At 21.3% G+C, this 21,712-nt stretch overlaps 1 protein-coding gene across 50 annotated transcripts in view; it reads right to left on the bottom strand.

Annotated features, from left to right (window-relative positions):
• The window catches only part of LOC129612666 (sodium channel protein para), a 156,579-nt gene that overhangs the window by 44,673 nt on the left and 90,194 nt on the right, over positions 1–21,712 (bottom strand). For 8 of the 50 annotated variants that reach the window (XM_055526387.1, XM_055526422.1, XM_055526407.1 and 5 more), the window contains 11 exons: positions 21,589–21,680; positions 21,197–21,470; positions 20,752–21,061; positions 19,996–20,280; positions 13,031–13,093; positions 12,173–12,353; positions 11,881–12,065; positions 11,255–11,354; positions 11,111–11,179; positions 2,100–2,380; positions 1,782–1,955 (listed from right to left, as the gene is read on the bottom strand). In XM_055526387.1, the coding sequence (XP_055382362.1) occupies positions 1,782–1,955; positions 2,100–2,380; positions 11,111–11,179; positions 11,255–11,354; positions 11,881–12,065; positions 12,173–12,353; positions 13,031–13,093; positions 19,996–20,280; positions 20,752–21,061; positions 21,197–21,470; positions 21,589–21,680 (2,014 nt within the window). Of the gene's footprint in view, positions 1–713; positions 877–1,781; positions 1,956–2,099; positions 2,381–11,110; positions 11,180–11,254; positions 11,355–11,880; positions 12,066–12,169; positions 12,354–13,030; positions 13,094–19,995; positions 20,281–20,751; positions 21,062–21,196; positions 21,471–21,588; positions 21,681–21,712 lie in introns of all 50 variants that reach the window. The other 42 variants (XM_055526378.1, XM_055526386.1, XM_055526392.1 and 39 more) reach the window with 14 other exon arrangements.

The raw sequence follows: 21,712 nt of genomic DNA, 5'->3' as shown, positions 1-21,712 counted from the left end.
GAGTAATATTATATTTTTATGTAACAAGAAAAAAAAAACTTCCTAAAAAATAAAAAAGATTCAAAACAGAATGTTATATTAACAGCGTTTTATTTTATATTAAATATTTTATTAATAAATAATATAGTCTTCTATAGTATTAGGTGCTTTTTTAATATATATTTTGAATTCCAAGTACATATTTTGTAAAAGCCAAAAAAGATTTTATTTAAAACGCATTAAAAATGTAAAAAAAATTCAAAGAGATACTAAAAAAAAATAGAACTCATAATACAATTGATATATAAGTATTCACAAATGAATGGGGAAAATTTCATAAATTTGCCAGCATTCATATAAAATTTATAAACTATTCATATATTATCATTCATCAAGAATTAATAAGAGTCAAAAGAATTATTTCAATTATATTTTATATATTTATGTATGTATATAGGTATTGTATTATTATTATAATAAAGTATAATATATTATATATAATAATATGTATTATATATCATTTAAAAGAAATAAAAAGAAGAAAATTTGAAAATTCGATATTATTGTAAAATTGAAATTAATATATCAGCTAAAAAAGATTGAATGCGAAAGTTTGGATTTTATTAATTTTTTTTTGTTTTTTAATCATTATAATAAAATGTCATCGCATTGCATTGCAATTATGTTAAAAGTTATTCGAAGTTATTTTTGACGTCTTGTCAAATTTCTCTAACCTGTATAATTTTTGCCAAATAATTGCATCCCCATAACGGCAAATATGAAGATGATAATACACAATACAAATGTTAGATTGCCTAAGGCACCAACAGTGCGTCCCATTATTGAAATGAGTAAATTTAAAGTTGGCCAGGATTTAGCTAATTTAAAAACACGTAACTGGAAAAATGTTATATAATGTAGACACAAACAAAACACAAAAAAATGCAAAAAGAAAATAATAAAAATTCGAATACTTTCATTTTACAATCAAATTTATATGTGTTCGATTAAATATTTTGTTGTATAAGTATTTTGAAAAATTTCTATCTTTTTTTTAACCTTATTTACTTAAAAGTAATTTCAGATATATTATGCAACATAAAGAAAAAATTGGAGATTAGTTTTAAATTTTAAAAATTTTTCTCAATTAAATACGTTTATTTTGTTTTAGTTTTAAAATACAAAGTCACATAGACTGTAAAATATGTTACAAGTATACACTACGATATGTCAATTTATATCGTTATTAAACGGAAAATTATCAGAATGTGTCAAATGTTTATTAAAAATGCAGAACTGATCAGCTACTACGATTTACTCAAATAGAGTTGGATATGATTTTTGCTGATTTCAATAATTTAATATTTTATCATAATTGCCAATAAGAATCTGCATTTAATAGACTGTTTTTATTTTACAAAATGCAATTGAATATGTATTAGTTTCAGAGTTTGGCAATAATATGCATACATATGTTGAAATAAAATTCTTTTTTAATTTTTATTGTGCACAAATTCTCTGAAATTACTTCACCTCTCTATTTATTTAATTTTTGTTGTGCTCTATAATAATTAAACTGATTTTCTAATCTATTCACTTAAATTTTAGAAAAAAAAAATTAGCACTTTAAAGTTTAGTTTTCTTTTTCTCTTATAATTAATTATGTTTGTAAATAATATTCTATGTAACTTATAACTATATTAATTATACCTGAAAAATATTACAATTCAATTTGTAATAATATAATTAAGAAATAAAGTGATTCAATTAAACAAAAAAAACAACCAAAAAAATATACTCACCAATCGAAATGAACGTAATACAGATAAACCTTGAACTCCTTCTAAACCAAGTTCAAGTAATGATAAAGCTACAATTATAAAATCAAAAATGTTCCACCCCTCTTGGAAATAATATTTTGGACTCATTGCTACTAATTTCAAAGTGGCTTCGATGGCAAATGTTGCCGTGAAAAACTAAAATAAATTTTTTATTTAATAATAAGTAAATATTTTAATTACATCATTTATCAAGTACGAAAAATTTTTATTACATTATTAATAAATTTTAAAGTTAGAACCGTTTATTATAAAGAAAAGAAAATGAATTTTAATACTTACATAATTACCACTTTTTAATGCTTTTTCCATATCTTTATTCATATCATGATGATCTAATGCCATAAATAATGTATTGACAACAATACATAATGTTATAAAAAGTTCTACAAATGGATCGAAAACTAGCCATGACACCCAACCTTGAAATATTAACCAAGGCCGACAACAATCCCAAACGCAAAATATCTCGATTCCCTTTAATATAACTTCTAATGCTTTATCTTTGAATGTTGGACCGTCTTCGTCGTCGTCTTCCTCTGTTGGAAAATAGTAAACAGAAACTGAACATAAAAGTTTTAAATTAGTGAATATGTGGCACTTTGACTCAACCATTTTTAGATTTTTCAATTTCTAAATAAATATCAATTTCTTTGTTTTTATTATATTTCTTTTATATAATTATATTATATTGAAATTACATTTTACAAAAAAAAAAAAAAAAAAAAAAAACTATTATTTTTCTTGTAACTTAAACTGTTATACAAGTATAGTAGTTTTCAATAATAAATTTAATTGTTTTCCTTTTTTTTTAATTTATTTTTAACTCGTTTTAATGTTCCACTGTTTTTGTATAGTGTGTTTTATATTTAATGTTTTATATGTTTCAATATATTTTTGGGTGGGGGAAAAAGAGGCTCACTTCATTTTCGTTATTTGGAAAAGGAGCGCAATTTATTTTGATTGAAAATAAGTCATTTTTGTATATATATTATTTGAAAGTTGTATATTGTGGAATTTTGTAGGAAAGTAAAACAAAAAAAAAAAACAAAGTAAAAAAATTAAGTTGTAGATGCCATATCGTAAAATTTTTTGTATGTAATTATAATAGATATAGAGAATCTAAAAAATTAAAATTTTGCCATTTTAAGTAGTAATATTTATGAGAAAACATCAAAAGCCTAATTTTATTATTATTTTTTTTCTGATAATTGAGTTGAGTTTGTGGTGTGTGTGTGTGTATTTTTAAATAATGTGAAATATTCATAATAATGTATGTACTTTAGTAAAAAATCATTTAATATTAATAAAAAGTATTTTAATTCGAATTAATTAAAATAAATTATGTGTGAAGTTTGACGTGTTTGTGTAATAACATCGATCGTGATACAAAATATATTTAAGGTCAGTTTTGTTTTCTATTGAGGTATGTATAAATTTCTAAAAATTCTACTGAAAGCAAATTATTTTATACAATTCTTTTATCCGTTTTTAAGCAGAAAATCATTAATATTTTATATAAAAATGAAAATTTTTCAATGGAATTTCCATTGAAATTCCTTGCTTTCAGCATTATTTTGTTTTTTAACGTAAAAATTTTTTTACAATCATACAATACAAAGTTTATCAAATATATATCGCAATTTTGTCAAAGACATAATTTGAAAATTGCTTTATAATTTTAAATACATCAAAAATTTCTGAACTTTAAATAGCTGTTAATTATAAAACACTAGACTATTTAAAATTTTATGCTCTTTGTATCGTTTCATTGTAAATAAAATTTAGCTTTTAATAGAGTTAATTCTGAGAAAGTTTCTGGTTTTGATTTTTATAAATTTTATGAGTTCCATATTTATAAACAAAAAGTTTTTCACTTCTTTAAGCTGCATTTGACAGCTTAAAATACAATTTTTGAATATCTATACTGCGTAATAAAAACTGTATTTTTACTTTTTGAAATATGTAATATTGTAGAAAGTTTTCGACATTTAATATAGAACTTAAAACTTTGTAGTGAAAACGTTTTTTTTTTTTTTACAAAACATGAAACTCAAGGTATATTTAAAATAATTATATTATAATGAAATTATCGCATTTTCTATCTACTGTAATTAAGCTATTATGACCGTAAATGAAATTTTATGGTCTTTCAAAAAAAAAAAAATAAAAAATGTATATTTCTAAAGCTAAGAAGGATAAGGTAATTTTGCTTTTTTTGTTAATTAATTTGAAATTACATTTCCTATATTTGTAATTTCTGCAAGTCATAAAATTACGATAATAAACATTCAAAACAAAATTAATTTCTAATATGTATTATCATTTGAATTTAACTAATTAAAAATAGAATACTATGCTGGCAACATTAAAAATGGCATTTTGAAACAGCAAGCGTGCTTCCGTTATTCAAATTTACAATATTTTAATATATTTATCACGTTTATTATTTATTATTTTATAAAAATTAAATAACAAAGTTTTTATTCTTAAATTTTAGATATGATATTCAATTAATCGATAATTTGTATAACAAGGACAGATGTGTACTTATGTAATATCTACTGGATTATTAAGGATTAATGTTTTATTAAAAATATTCTCTTGATTTTTTGTTTTCTCTTCAAAACTCATAATTTAGGATTTAGAATATTAGTTTCATTAAAAACTGATGATAATATTTTTGAAATTAAATATAATTATCCAAAAAATCAGATTTAAAATTAAAAAACTAAGTTTAATTTTTAAATGGGAATCTAAATTAGTAATTAATACAGAAAGAAACTGTTTAATTTTCAAAAAAAAAGTGAATTTAACAGATAAAATGAAAAACAACTTCTAAAGAAGACCAATATATTATAGAGAAAATTTAAAAAACCACAAATTTTTCTTTCCTTTCAAATATCAAAGCCTTACATATATTAATTTATTAGTATTTATTATGAGTTAATTTAAATGTTTAATATACATATTTATTGCAATTTCCTAATTTGATTCAAAACAGCAAAAGAGAATATATATTACTGATTTTGTTTTGTTTTAAAATCAACCAGACTCAATATTAAAGCTTCTTAGCTGATATTAAAGCTTCCTACTAATACTTTAGTATTTTTTTATAATTTCTTTAGAAAATATTTATTTCTTGGAGGAATTGCAGGTCATAAATAAAACTCAGTTATTAATTGTGTCTTTTAAAGTTACTTTTCTTTAGAAATTATGACTAAAATAAGTTTTGATCACTTAATTAAATTTTAAAATAATCAATATCCGAAACTATTTGTATTTTTTAATTATTAAAGCAAAAAATAAATTTTAATTTTTAAATAATTATTTATTTTAAGGATTTTAATTAAGTTTCTTATCTTTAATAAATTATGAGAGAAAGGATTTCTATGTAAATAATATTTAGTTTAGAGCAAATTTTAAATTCAAATTCAAATTACATTATAGACTGCTTTCACATCTATGTACATACAAATCCTTTCATTAATTCAGTTTTAAATATTCTAAGTTAAAAGGACATTTCGTTTAAACAAAACTACACACTAAATCTAAATATATTTATCATTTTATAATTTAATTTTTTATTCTTCGTCAGTTGAAAGGTGGTAAAATTTCATATTGTAAGAATAAATTTGAACAAACTAAGGGACCAGAAAAAGAATAATACTAAATAATTTTTCTAAAAACGTACTTTTTGTAAAGGAAAACATTTTTTTTTTTCATTAAAAAATTGTAATTGTATTATTTTATGTAAGTTTTATTTGTTTTGTAAAATAGCACATTAAATATAATATTCGTGCATATATAGTGTAAAATTTAGAAGTAAGATTTTTAGTAAAATTTATTTAGATAATGGATTTTAATATCTTTCGCTATAGGTGAAGTGAGCGCAATGCTTAATTTAAATTTAATTACTACTTTTATGTAGCGTTCAAATATAATTTATAAAAAAGAAATGGTGTATTTTTTTATGTTTTAGTATTTTTTTGTTTTAAAAAATATTTCATAAACATTTGGTAAAGGATCCAATTGAATAGAAAATGTATTAATTGTTTTTTAAATTTCTTTTGTTCTGATTATAGAATAATTGATTTGTTTATATTTTTCTTTTTTCTTTAAATTTGTTTGTTTTTTTTTTTTAATAAATTTTCAATCAAATAAAAAAAAGAAATATGTATTTAATATTTTAAAATTCTAATTGAGAATAACTACAATAACACTCTAATTTACTTTATAGCTACTATATATTTAGCTACTATATAAAATTAATAAAATGCGTTAATAAAAGAAAAATTGTGATTTTAAATTTACTAATTCTATAAATTTCAAACTACAAAATTTTTTTTAATGCTTATATATAGATAAGAATGTTCATAAAAATAAAAAAAAAGAAAGAAACTGAAAACAAAATAAAAATTTACTTATACTAAATGCTTTTATCAATCATGCAATTGCGCTATATATACTTACTACTTTTTTTTTTGTTGTTATAAAATTTCAAAATAAAGAAAAAAATTAAAAATGTTATGAAATAAATTTAAATTATATTTGATAAGAAAAAATTTTAAACGAATATTGAAATTAATTATTTTTATAATGATTTTGCGAAAAAAAATGTTATATATTTAACAAGGCTTATATAAGATTAAAAATAAGAATTTTTCATTCCATTCTAATTAATTATAATATAGAGGCATGTATATATTTATGATATTGAATAAAAATAGATATTAAAAATTTCATTCCATTTATAATTAAAATATATAGTGGGATATACGATATTGAGAGGATATTATTATAAATGAATTATATTACGCTCTTATAAAGAATGCATGGACAAAATTATATAGCTCAATAAACTTAATTTTGTTTTATTAATAATGTATTTGTATATTTTTTAATTATAATAAAAACTAGTAAAATAATTGACAAATGTTTTTGATACATTACATTTTGAAATTTTAAAAAAAATTTAATTCAAACAGAATAATATAATCACGTAATACCAATTTATTTTAAATCTCATTATACTCGTATTGCTTATGTTTTTTAACTATATTCGTATTAAGTGACATGAACACAAATTTTTCGTAACATAACACCGACAATATTTCATTAAAATGTTAATTGCTTTTCGAAATTTTGTAAATTTAGTCTTATATAAATTTAACTGTATATTATATTAATTAATATTATTTGCAACTATATTAACATGTATCTAAGGTCGAAATTGATCTACAGTTAAGACCGTAATGCATCAATAACATTTTAGAAAAGTTTTTATTATAAAAGGTTAAAAAATACAAAACCAATTTTTATATTGTATCGTATAATTCTTATTGTATATGAAAGCTATGTTATAAGTACAAATTAAATTTTCCGAAAACTTTAAAAATAATTTTTTGTCTGAAAAAAAAAAATTAAACAAAATTTATTATTGAAAAAAAAAACAAAAGGAACAAATTCATATTTATTGAGCTTATTCTGTTTTTGATCAAATTAAATGTTATATTTGTCGATTTTGTGAATTCGAAAGAAACAAATTAATTATATTTAAGTGGAAATATTCAATTTCTAATAAAATTATTGTTTTTTATATTATAAGAGTTGAAAAAAAAATCTTAAAGTATATAAAGGAATAAAATTTAAATTAAAACCTCTCTTTCCCTCATATGCATATTCAAATATAAAATATATATAATTCATATTTGATTTTTATATTCAAAAAAAAAAAAAAAGTTAATAATTTTAATTTTGATTTTTTCAAGATAAAATTTTTTTTTAGCCAATTTTTTTTTTTAAATATATATAATTATAAAAATAAAATTTAAAAATTCTTTTTTTTTTTAAAGTTAAACATTTAACCCTTTGAAATCCTTTGGTGACCAGTTTTTTATTTTTTTTACCAGAAATTACACAGCATCAGCAAAAAAGGGATGAGTCAGGCACATTTAGTTATAATTTATTATTAAAAATATTTTTTTTTTTGTTTTATTGCTAAAATAATTTTTCTTTTTCTAATTAAAAAAAAAATATACGAAATAAAAAACAAAAACTTATTAAAAATCTGTAATCAGAAATAAATTAAGAAAAAATATTCAAGGGTTTTTTTTTTGTTGTTTATTATGAAAAATTTAATAAAAAAAATATTATTTAATTTGTAATTATGATTTTTTTTTTAATTTTCTCAAATATTAATTAGATTTAAAATAATTAACCCTCGGTTTTTTTTGCAAATTAAACTGAAATGTATATATACATATATATATATATTAATATGTATATATATACATGTTATAAGAAACAAAAAATAATAATTTCAATATGTATATACAAAAAAATAAAAAAAAATATGATATTAAAAATGAAAAATTCGCAAAACAAAATTAATTGCATATTTATATTGCCTAAATTTGAATTTCAAAAAAATAATATATTATATTATAAAATTATATTTTTTTTATTTTGCTTGGAATTTTATTTATTATATTAATGCCCATTTTAATAGCAAGTAGTCATCGCCATGTAGACTGCTCCATTTAGGGCACAAAATAATTATAAATTAATTTTATTAATTAATCAATTCAATTTACATTGTTTACAAATGCCATGAAGGGATTTGAAAGGACTTTAAAAAATTTTTATTAAATAGTTTTCAAAAAAATTAGAAATTTACACACTATTGTTAGGAATTGACATTGACTAACAATTTTTGTTGCATACGTATATATATATATATATATGTGTATTAGCAAAGAGTATACATATGAACAGATATAAAATTAATATAAGAAAATTAATGATTTTGAAATGTATGTACGATGTACAAACTAATATTTATGTCAAACTCTATAAAACTTTTATATTATTTTTTGAAATTCACTTGTTGTATAATCAAAAACTAAAAATAAACAAAATATATATGTATATGCAAAAAATTTAAGAAACTAAAGAAACTTATAATTTAATATACCTTTTTACATACAAAACTATAAACTGTTAAATTATAAAATAATATTCCAAAAAAATAAATTAATTTCGTATTACTTTAAAGCTTTTAAATCAACATAAAAACTTTAAATATTCATTTTTTTAATAAATTATTGTAGCAATAAAATTTATATAAGCAAAAAAGTTTTTCATTAAAAACATATCAAACAATTTCTTTCTTTACAGAACAAAAAAAAAAATTTAATATGTATAAATAAGTAAAATAAATAAAATTCAAAACAAACATCATATATTAAGAGATTTTCATAAACGCAATACTATGAAAATTAATAAGTTCGAAAAGTAATACTTCGAAAACATAACGTGAGAAATATGCAATATTTTTTAACTATTCAATATGATCAAATTTTCGTATGATATAACTGTCGCTCTCTCTACGAATTTCGGTACATTACGAAAAATTAATCTTGTTTAACGCTAAAATTATGTAAGCAATATTTATTAACACAAATATAGCCCTGTTTTTGCTATATATTGCGATATATTGCGCTTATGAAAAGGTCTTATATATATTATAACAAGAAATAAATGCATATAATAAAAAAAAAATCATAAATTTTTGAATTATAAAACATTTAAAAAAACAAAAATTAAAAACAAAATAAATGCAAGCATTTTGAAATTTTCATTTTTTTTTAATACAATAAAAAATATAAACCAAAACACACAAAAAAAAAGAAACAGGAACAAAAAATAAACGAACAATACAGTTAAAATATATATATATATATAAAAACATATAATTATGTAAGTATATTTAGAATATTTATTATATAAGTAGCATAATAAACAAATTCAATATTCCATTCAAATAATATTTTGAATCAAAATTAAAAATATTTGAATTTTTACTTTTATCTTATTTTTTTTGCTAGTACTAAATTTACTCTCTAACATAAAATATTTAAATATTTTTAAATCATATTTCAATCTCATAAAGTACGTTACAATCTCATAAAGTACCTAGACCCGATCGTCTTTCTCGCTATTTTACTCAGCAAATGAGAAGAAAGTGAGCAACTATCATGTATTTGTATAATATATTTTTTGAGTTACTCCGTAGAATTACTCCATATTGTTTATTCATTTTATTCTAAAAAAATGACTAATCTTATTGGAAATATGAAATATTCATTAGAAAAACGGATAATTCTCATTAGAAAGTAAATAAAAAGAGACTAGAGAGTAAAAAAGTGAGTATAGATAAAATTGAATATAGATAAAATAAATAACTATAAGATTATAACGGTTTCCTAGAAAATGAAGGTATCATTAAATGTGTATTGCAAATTGTAATACACTATAAAAATATGAATAAAATACAAATTTTAAATTTTTTTCATATTTTTGAAACTATTATGATCAATAAAATTAAAATATGTTAGTAGGAGAGGAAAACAAAAGAGCATATTATATATTCAATTCCGTCCTTTTTACCGTCCGCATTGCATGCAATAAAGGAGGTAATTTTTAGTTGATTTCTTATCGATTTTACTTTCAACGAGAGTGAATCTTATTGAATTTATATTAAAACATCAAAAAAAATAAACTGAACCTTAGTTTTCTGTTAAGAAAAATTTTCTGTATGTATTTGGTTCATTTTCAAACTCATATAGATCTAGAGTAAGTATTTGAAATTCTTATTTAAAATTTTGATTCAATATATTTTTACTGTTACATTTCATAAATAAATAAATAATGATTTTGAAAAAAACAAGCTTAAAAACAAACTATTTGAATTTTCTTCTTTTTTTTTTGTTTCATACAACTTTACTATTGGAAATTTGATTTTTTTTATATATAAAGTATTAATTATATATTTTGTTTTTAAATATAAAATTAATATGTTATTTAAAAAGTATTCAATACGAAAAACCAAAACTGAAACACAAAATGAATAAAGAGAGGAGAAAAAAAAAGAAAAATTAAATAGTAAAATTGTGTCAGGAGGAGTTATTAATCTCTTCCTTGAATTCGGTATTTAGTTTGTAGTATTATTGTATTAAAAATAATATAAATGACATAAATGAAATAAATAAAATAAAAAATATATATATTTTAATACGAAATATTGTATAAGATAAGATAAAAGAAAAAAAATTAAATTAAATTAAAATAAAGTTTTTTTTTTTGTAACCAAGTATATTTTATAATAATTTTTTGAACATTAAAGCAACTATATATATTTATATATATAGAATAATAACAGTATGTAAAACATTTGAATTAAAAAACAAAAACACATACAAACGCATACTAATTTGAATATTTTAATTTACCTCCCCGATCGCTTGTTCGACTCTGCCGACCAGCGGCTTGTTCTATAATATCATTTAATACCATAACATCTAAAAAATAAAAATAATAAATATTATTTTTAATATAAAACATATGTATATAATATGTGCAATAAAACTAATTACCTTTCATGTCGACTACTGTTTGCGTTTGGACGGGCTCAATAAAAGGATTGTCGGGTTGTTTAACTTTACCAGCTTCATCTGTACAGTCTGTTGATGGGTCCTAAAAATTATTATTAATATAAAAATATTATTTTTAACTTAATTTTAACTCAAAGATTTTATGTAGTTATATATATAAAAATAATTTTATATTTTTGTTATATATACTTATATAGTGCGTTAAATTTGTGCTTTGAAGACGAAAATGTTATAATGTTTTTGTTTTTAACTTACATAATATCACTTAGCAAAGCTCATTTTAAATTAATTCCTACACATTTTTTTTTCATATATTGTACATAAACGTACGTATATATATATTTATATAATCATATATTAATAAATTTAATATTAAATACCACATTCTATATAACATATCTTCTATCATGTGGTACTTAATCAGTGTGTTCATTATACCATTTATATTATACAATTATAAATAATATTTATTAATATTTTGTATTGCATTTAAGATTAAATTTATTTATTTGTTTATTTATTTATTATTTTTTTTTATAAATATATTATGTTAATGAGAAAAAACAAAATAAACTATATATGAATAAACATTGAAGAAACAAACTTACATAATCACGATGGCCCGAAAATTTATTGTCTACATAACAGCTGGTTCCATTCGATGGTGCTATAGATTGGTTTCTACGCGATCTATTCATTAATTTACTTTCTTTAGTCATACCGCCTAATAAGTCACCATGGGATGTATATGATATTCTAGATTGATGCGAGGTATAAGAGGAATGACGTGATCCTATTTTTTTAATTTTTTTTGATATTATTTTTATTTTATAAATTGAAACAGAAAAGAAAAAGAAAAACGCATTATAAATCTTGTATTTATATACATGAACAGACTACCTAGGTTTCCATAGTATACGGGAACTATTATCGCGCCATTCTCTTCAGACATTGGTGTTACTGCATTTGAATCATCTGCATATGGTAGATGTTCTTGTGCATCCAGATATGTTGATAAAACTAACGGCTTACGATCACTACCTGGAACACCGAATCGTCCACGACCGTTTCGTATCGTAAACTGAAATTTACGAGAAAAATTTTTGTAATAATTTTGTATTGATACGGATTATGTACATATATTATAATGTTATATTCATTTAAAATGTAATATAGAAATTCGATTGAAAATTTCAATATTAATCTAAATTTTTTAATTATAACAATTTTAAAAATTAATTTTATCAAGTACGTAAAATATAAAAAGAAATTGTTTAGTAAAATAATAAAAATATTACTGTTCTCTTAATTAATTTGATATAAATATTTAAAATTAAAATATAGTAATAAACGGAAAATTTTAATTGTTTTAAAGTGGAAACCCGTATACTCATTTAACTAAAGACTCTATGACTTTACTCGTGTCTAATGATGAACATTTATGTTGTGATACTGAAATTATCCGTGAAAAAATTATTTGAACTTCGAATATGTACAAACATATAGGGTATAGCATTTATAAGAATAACATATTATATATTTATCCAATTAAAAAAGTATATTTATATTAAATTCCCATTCTCCTTTTGTATATGACCGCTTAAATATTATATTCTATTTAAAATGGAACTTATTCAATTGTAGAACTTTTAAACAATAAACATTTTTCGTACTTGATTTATTTTCCTTTTAATTAATAATTCAAATAAGAAAAATTCAAGAAATAAAATTTGGATATAACATAAAAAAAAGATATACCTGATGTGAACCACGTGATCCTCTTCGAGGATTAAAAGGTGATCCAGGTAAAGATAGAGAAGCCTATTCATGAAAAAAAAAAAACAAAATAGTGAAAGAGAGAAAGAGAGAGAAGAAAAAAAAATCATTTGTTTTGTTCATATAATCTTGTCTTTTTGTTTTGTAATTAAGTTTTTACCAATTAATTCTGGTTTTAATATCAATTAATACCAAAAAAAAAAAAACTATATTTTTCATTCATTAAATATTAATTTTAAATTATCATTAATACTCGTATAAAAATTTTTTTTTTCTCAAATATCATTTTTTTTTTCAAAAATTATTTTTAAAGCCAAATTCATTAAATTGAATGTAAATATTATTTTGCCCATTAATTATAATTATTGACTTTGATTTTATTAAGGTATTTGTAAAAATTTAGACAAAAATTGTTTTAAATTAATAAAGTTAAAGAACTTTATTTTTCAAAATCAATATTATATGGTTTAGTTTTTTTTTTTATTATAATAATTATATGGTAATTAATTCAATGTAATTCAATTAAATTTAATATATATAATTAAAAAAAAAAATTATCTAATTTTATTATGCTGCTGCTGCTAGGGGAAATTTGGGATTTTAAAAATTTTTAAAAGACCTACCTTTTTATATTCGTTGGAGCCAAATTTTTGAAGTTTTTACATATTTTTAATTATTTAAAGATGGTATAATTTTTTCATATATTATTATACATATTAATTTTCAAGTTATATTATATATTTTGAAAATCTATGTATTTAATAAATAATGTTATATTATTTTGAATATTAATTCAATTCTCAAAACTTCAAAATTTTGTAATGCTCGGACCTCACTCATAAAATTCTCTATTTTAAAACAATTTCTACTTATAAAGATATTACAATTATATCTATATAATTATATACGGAAATATTATCTCTAAAGATGATGCAATACAAATAAGTATATGTATATATATATATAGATAAACTTTATTTCAAATAAAATTGATGAATAAATGAAAAATAAATATGTATGTATAATATTATTGTTTCTTTTCCGAAATATTTTTAAAATACATAACTAAGTATAATAATATAATTTTGATATATTTTCAATTTTTAGAATAAAAATTATATAAAATGTATGTATTTTTATAGAAATTATAATAAAAATCTGAGAAAAAGGAAAATAAAAACAAAAAAAAAAAAATTTTTTTTTTGTTATTTTACTACTTTTTCAATAAAGTTTTTGAAATAAAGTTTTGAGCATTCAAGAAAAAATAAATTTTAATTTCATCAAAATTCAAAACCAAATTTTTTGTATGTATATATATAATATAAAAATGAGTATGTACTTAAATATGTATAAAGAATAAAAACTTGCACTTAAATTTAAATACTCTTTTTCTATTGATTAGAATAATAGGTTATCAATAAATTCAACAAATTTCAAACATATTGTTCAAGAAAGAAAGAAATTTTTCATTTATATACAATATTTTCTATATAAGTGTTAAGAGATATAGATACTTATAATGTTCTATGTATATACGAAATTATCTACGTAAAAATATAATAGAAATAAATTTAATAAAAAAAAAAAAATTAATGGGAGGGTAAAACAGTCAAAATAATGATAAATTATATAAAATGTTTTATTTTTGAATTTTAATAATAATAATGATATTGAAGATAAACTAAAATGCTATTGATTTTTATGCTAACGATCCTTTTATATATATCGTAATGTTAAGAAATAAATTTAACATAACAGCAACAGCACCAATTTTTTTTTTGTTTCCTAGCTGTAGGTGTACACAAAATACAGCCATATGTTTATTCATACAATATTTCGCATAATTTAAATAAGATATAGATATAAATTGTTGCTAAAAATTTGAGTAAAGATCAAAGAAACTAAATTTAGCTGACCAATTGATACTCGTAGAAATATAAGTTTTTTGAATTTTATAAGTTTCATGAATTTAATTGAATAAATAATCATTAAAGAATTTCATGTACTATCAAATAATTTTAATGTAATAAAATATAATATCAACTAGTAAAATGATGACCTAATCAATATTTATATTGAATTTTCAAAATTAAATTTTGTTAAAATTATTATATTGATGTTTTCTTTTCTCTTGATCTTAATTACTAATTTCTAGATCACTAATTATATTTTTAATTAAATTTTTCCTATTTTATTTAAATAATTGAATAGAATGTTAATTAAAATTATTTTTTTTTTTCATTTTTTATTCTTATTATGTTTTCATGATTATAATGAAGAATTCCACAAATATTTGTTACAGCTGAAATATTAATAATAAATATAGTTTAGGTTTACTAGATCTTCAAACTTTCGGCAAAATTTAGTAATATTTACAGTAAATGGCAAAGTTGTTGAATATAGATTATATCATTTCGTATTAAAAGAATTTTTGCGAGGTTTTAAATTTAAACTTTGTTTTTTATTTCTCGGTTTTTTAGTCAAAAACTATAAAACAAATTCGATATCCAATTTTCTTTTAATTTTAATTATGAAATATTGCATATTAAACAATAACATTTGCATTTAAATATTATAGAATATTAATTATATACATACAAAAAATTTTGATTTTGTATTATTTAGTTGAAATTCGAAATAAATTTTATAGCATAGATTCTTATTACTGAAGAATTTAATCAAAACAATATTTCGTATAAAAACTATATTTGTATTTAAAAATAAATTCGGATATTTTTATAAATCTTATATAAATTAAATATTGTTTAATTTTTTGTTATATTAACTTTGAAAAAAAAAAAATTGTTGCTTTGCCAAATGGTATAATGTAATGTTTTTTTTTTATTTAAATACGTAGTGAAAAAAATCAATTGGTAATACAAATTGAAAATGGAAAGCATTAAAAAATGTTGATCACTATGTGAAATATTTAGTGTAATTTATAAATTAAAACGTGTATAAAAAATGCAACGAAATCTCAATTTTCTATTTTTAAATAATCTAACATTTCTAATTGAAATAGTTATTTACGGAAAAAGAGAATGTTTTCGCTTTTTTTTTGTAAAAGCGAAAATTTTTTTTGTGAAAGTAAAAAAAATTTTACAAAATTCAAAACCTTGTATTTATTTGTATCTTTTAAATAACTTTCAAGATATTTTATTTTAACGTAAAATTCAATGTTATCAGCATCATTTTAGATAATACATTACTTTGTTTGTAAAATCTCGTTTTTCAATATGTTAAAAAAAATCGGAAAACAAAAGAATTTTTCTGCGTCCGAATGGCAAACAATAAAAGGGTTGTTATTAGTTATAATAACTTTTATTAATTACAACTGAAAAATATATGAAAAAATTGAAAGTAACGAATTTTGAATGTATATTTAATTCTCTTGAAATATTTCTTTAAATGGTTTGAAAAATTTATTGGAATTCCCGCCATTTAATTACATATTTATAATAACTCCGAAATGATTTTAATTTTGCAAAACCTTACAATTATTTTAATTCAATACCAATATCCCTTAAAAATGACATTATTACAATAAAGTTGGATCAAACTAATGGTTTGTAAAAAATAACTTTTTTCCCTAAAACAAGTAAAAGTTATTCTATTATATTTTAAACTACTTTCATACATATACAAAATATTTCAAATGATTGCATATATCTAGGATGAGAAAAAAAAAAAATTAATGAGGCGTTAACATATGGGACGAATTCAATGGTTAATTGCGTGAGTTAATACAAATTATTAATATTTTTTGATGGCATGGCTTATATCATTTGATTTCACTATTTATAGATATTTAAGAAGCTTGCAGTTTAATAATTTTTTAATTCACATTTTAGTGGTGGAAAAAAATTTTCTTTTAACAAAGAAAAAGCATTTTTAAAAAGCTGTTAAAATTTTAAACTTCTGTAAATTATCGTCATGAACAAAAACGATAACATTGGAAAAGAAATGGATGTTAGGCATAGGTTAATTTCAAGTGCCATTTTGTCTTTTCTATGCTTATCTATTCTATACGGCGATAATAGAAACCACTACTTTTCTGTATCTGCTAAATTTTAGAAATGTTTATGCTTTCGTTACAATAAATAGTTAAAAAGAGCAATTTTAGAATCTTGAGTGAATATAACTTTTAGAGAGGGAGAGATAGGTAAAAATTAAATATACTTAATTTATACAGAAATTAGTTTTTAGTAAAGATTTATTCATTTGTAAAATTTCAGCTTTCTATCTCAGAGGGTGTAGAAGTTTTTAGAGGACGGACGGATGGGCAGACAAAGTAAACTTAATACATATTTTTTTCAAATGTTTTTGGAAAATTGTTAAAAATGGGTTAAATCGTTGCAGTGCATAGCTGTCTGAAATTCTTCAACTATTTATTTTATAAAAAAAAGGACTTTTTTGGAACTAATACATTTTTTTTTCATTATAATATTATTGTGATTAAAGGCAGGCGCGTGTTACTAATTTTAAAATATTTGCAAAAATATTCTATTTATTTTTTGTTATTTTTAACTGTCCTTTACAAAAAAAAAAAATTAACAATTTTAATAAAATTACATACTAAAATAAGTATGCAAAATATTGATTTTTTTTTCGGCTTTAAAAATAATCTTTTTGTTCTAAATAAGCTGCAAAAATTTGTTGGCTGTTTTAAGTAAATCAAAAATAAAATAATATGTATTTATTTTTGTTAACAGAAAAAAAAACCCAAAAAAAAAAAACATTTATGTTGAAATCTTGCAAAAATGTAAAAAAATATTAAAAAATAAAACAAGTAGAAAAGTTTTGTAAGTAGCAATAATGAAAATTAAAAAAGAAAAACTGTATTACATGTAGGTAGGTACTAAATTGTCATACTAAAACTATGAAAAAATAAAATAAAAAGTTAGTAAGGATATGAAGTCAAAGTTAGTACAAATGTATGTATATCATATATATACATTTTCACATTTACATATGAATATGAATTTTAAAGGTTAAAATCAATATTTTGTTGAAAAATATGGAGCAGATACGTAATTTGTGTTTTTATATCTTGTATGTATGTTTATTTAACCGAATTTTTTCAATAATAATAACGCTTTGGACATAATCAACCGTTGTGAGTAGATACATATTGAATAACATGTTTGACGGTCGGTATAGACCTTATTAATAAAACAAGTTATTAGTTATTATTTGTCTCGATCACTTTAATTCACCTATAGAGTTTCTTAATTGGGTCTCATATATTCTTTGAACTTACATAAACATATGTACATAATATTATTTGTGTAATAATTTAAAAGGCAAATTATAGCTAAAAGAAGTTACGGACTTCTATGGACGTATATTAGACAGAAAACATGTACTATACTAGTAGGTGTATAATGCTATAAAAAATTTTGTTCGCAATGAGGTATTCCATGAGAATATTTTGAGAAAAAAGAAATTTAGAAAATATTATTTAATTGCCAGTAAATGTTTTATAGTAAAAATTCTGTCGGACAGCATTGGCATTTGAAAAACGTGGTGTCATCGGGAGTTGATTTTGTTTGAAGACAAAAAGAACTCCACATAAAACATTTCCCCGATGGGAAATTTTTAGACTAAAAAACAAGAGGTGGATAGCAGGAGCCAGGAGTATTTCTTTTGAAAAAATACAAAGGCAGATTTTAATATTAGAGCTTGAGAAACACAATAAGTGCACAATTTTTATTTTGATTACATCCATAAATAACTTTATACAACTTTACCAAAAAGTGACGAACATACAGGTTATGCTTGATTTTGACATGAAGTCGAAAATGTATTGCTACAAAGTTTCGATGTTTTGTTTTCAATTAATATGAAAGACAAGGAATTTCCGGCTGCAGTATTTTTTAAATAAGAGAAGCCAAAAATATAATCTTTGAATAAAAGAAGGATGAAATATGTTTTAAGTTTTTCAAATTTGTTCTTGTAATATTAAAATCTCTTCATATATGTTTCATTATAAATGAAAGTATATCAAGTATGTATGAGCATAATAAACATTTTGTTTGAATTTCCCGTTAAAACATCGGAAATCTCATGGTATTTCATTAATTCATTAATTAAGGTGGTAAAATGAAATTAATATAAAATATGTATGTATTAACAAACGATTTTCAAAAAAGGATATGTATGTATCATCTACCAGGTATACAAATAGATTAGAAACTAAAATACATAGTTCAAAACATGCTTTGTATATTTTTTTAATTACTATGTTTTTGCTTTATCTAAACCTGTGTAGAATTATTTAATTTTTTCTCCCTTTTTGAATTTGGTTAAAAAAAAGTTTTGATTTCGGTTATAAAATTCCTTCCTTTTCATAGTTTTAATAAATTAAAAACTAGTAAACTCAAAACATAAAGTATACCGTTAATTAAACAAAAACATAAAAAATCAAAAAATCAATAGGCATTTTCAATTTAATTTGCATTTTTCAAATTTTTAAAATAAAAATTTTTGTGGAAATCGAAAGCAATTAAAGATAGAGCAGCATAAGTACATTTATATTTGAAAGATAGTTAATATTTAGTATGTTTTATAAGAAGAGTGATATAAAAAATTAATTAAAAAAATTTTTCTTGATATCAGGACATATCACTGACATACATACATACATATGCATATATATGCAAAAACATACATACATACGTATTGGAAAGAAAAAAAAGAAACAAAACATTCTTGAACGAATCTCATTTTATTTACACAAAAATTAATAAAAAATTAATAATGAAAGTTTGAAACAAAAAATTAAAAAAAAAATCTTTAAAATTAAATGAAACATTATTAAATATTAACAAAATAACGGTATATGTATAAGAGAAAAAAAAAACTAAAATACAAACATAATCGAATAGAATGAACAACAGAACAAAAAGAAAACATGACACATTAACACATAGCCCGGTCATACTTACCGTACTGACTTTACGGACCTTAGTTGCGGATGGATAAGCTGTAGGTGCGGTTGGTCTTTGCATTTCGCTCACCGACTCCAATCCTTCGCTACGGATGGACATTTTCTCCTTGTTGTTGTCATCGTTGCCCTTTTCCTGTCCAACGAATAGCTCATAACTGTGACACGAAAAATCAGATGGACTTTTTACCATTTCAGCATGTTGTGATGCCTCGGCAGCCGCAGCAGCAGCCGCTGCTCTGTCCTCCAGTTTTGCAGCTTTTGCGGCAGCAGCCTCTTCAGCCTCCTAACATTATTTGATTTTAATAAAGTAAAAAATTAAAAATTTAATAAATTAATACTAAGTAATGGTATAAACACGAAAGTTGATTTTTTCTAGGGACATATAAAACTATACGAAATTTGTCTATTTAAATCAAATCCATTTAATAAGAAGAAGGGACATTTAAGTAAAAAAATATAAAGTACGGGAAATATTATTACATACGAGAAGAGAATATCCTTGAGTGAAACTAATAGGAGCTCTATACATGAAAAACTCTAGAACTTCGGTTAATTAAAAATTTTAATATTTTTAAGACTATTATTTTTTGACAGCATTTTCACTTCTGTCTATAGTGTTTAGTTTAATACAGCGAGGATTATATTTTCTTCTTAAAATGTTCCCATTAAATTAACCATGGTTTGATTTTATCTAAACAAATTTCGTATAAAAATGTTTCTATATGTCGAATTATAAAAAATAGTATATTTTTACTCTAATAGCTTCTTCTTCGGCAGCTTCTTCTTCTTCAGCTTTCTTTTGTAATTCATCGTATGACATGGCGACAATAGCCAATATCAAGTTAACGAGATAGAATGAGCCTAAGAATATAATTACAATAAAAAATAACATATGCCATGGGCCAGCTGATCGTAAAACTAATTGATATAAATTTTCCCAATAATCTTGTGTCATAAGGCGAAAGGCTGATAAAAATGCCCAACCAAAGGAATCAAAACTAGTATAACCATAATCTGGATTATCTCCATAACCTTGCAAACATACATAATCTTCTCCACATGTACTGTAAAAATATAAAGTAAAAATTTAAATATTATTACCTCGATTTTGCATATTAATATTGACTTAACATACGGCAAAATAAATTGAAATTTTTAAGTAAATCTAAATTTTACTTTAATTGTGATGCTTTACTCACCCAGCACCTGATGAATTACCACATAATGGTATATTGCCATCTTTATTTACAAACCAATGACTTTCATTTCTGCAAAACATTTCCCAATTTTCATCGGTAAGATTACCCCATGAACCGTCAAGGGGAAATCTTAAAACGCACTTTTGTGTTAAAACACCCATATAAATTTGAAGGCCCATCAGAGCGAACACTGATAATGAAAACATTGTTAAAATTATCACATCGCGCAGATTTTTAACTGATTCTATGACAGCACCAACGATGGTTTTTAAGCCTAAAATTTAAAAATAAAGATTAATATAATTAATTGTATTATGTACATTATATATATACATGTATATATATATATTGAAACTAATTTTATATTGATAAATTTTATAAATTATACATACCTGGAACAATAGCTACCGTTTTGAGAGCTCGCAGCACTCTGAACGTTCTTAAGGCCGCGAGATTACCCAAATCTATACCCATGGTCACATAGCTATATATGAATAAAAATAATAACGAATTATA

The sequence above is a fragment of the Condylostylus longicornis genome, unplaced genomic scaffold, assembly GCF_029603195.1.
Source record: "Condylostylus longicornis isolate FDR11 unplaced genomic scaffold, ASM2960319v2 ptg000075l, whole genome shotgun sequence".
NCBI classification, from domain to species: domain Eukaryota; kingdom Metazoa; phylum Arthropoda; class Insecta; order Diptera; family Dolichopodidae; genus Condylostylus; species Condylostylus longicornis.
The sequence above is the reverse complement of the archived record's forward strand: the minus strand, read 5'-3'. Positions and strand labels throughout refer to the sequence as shown.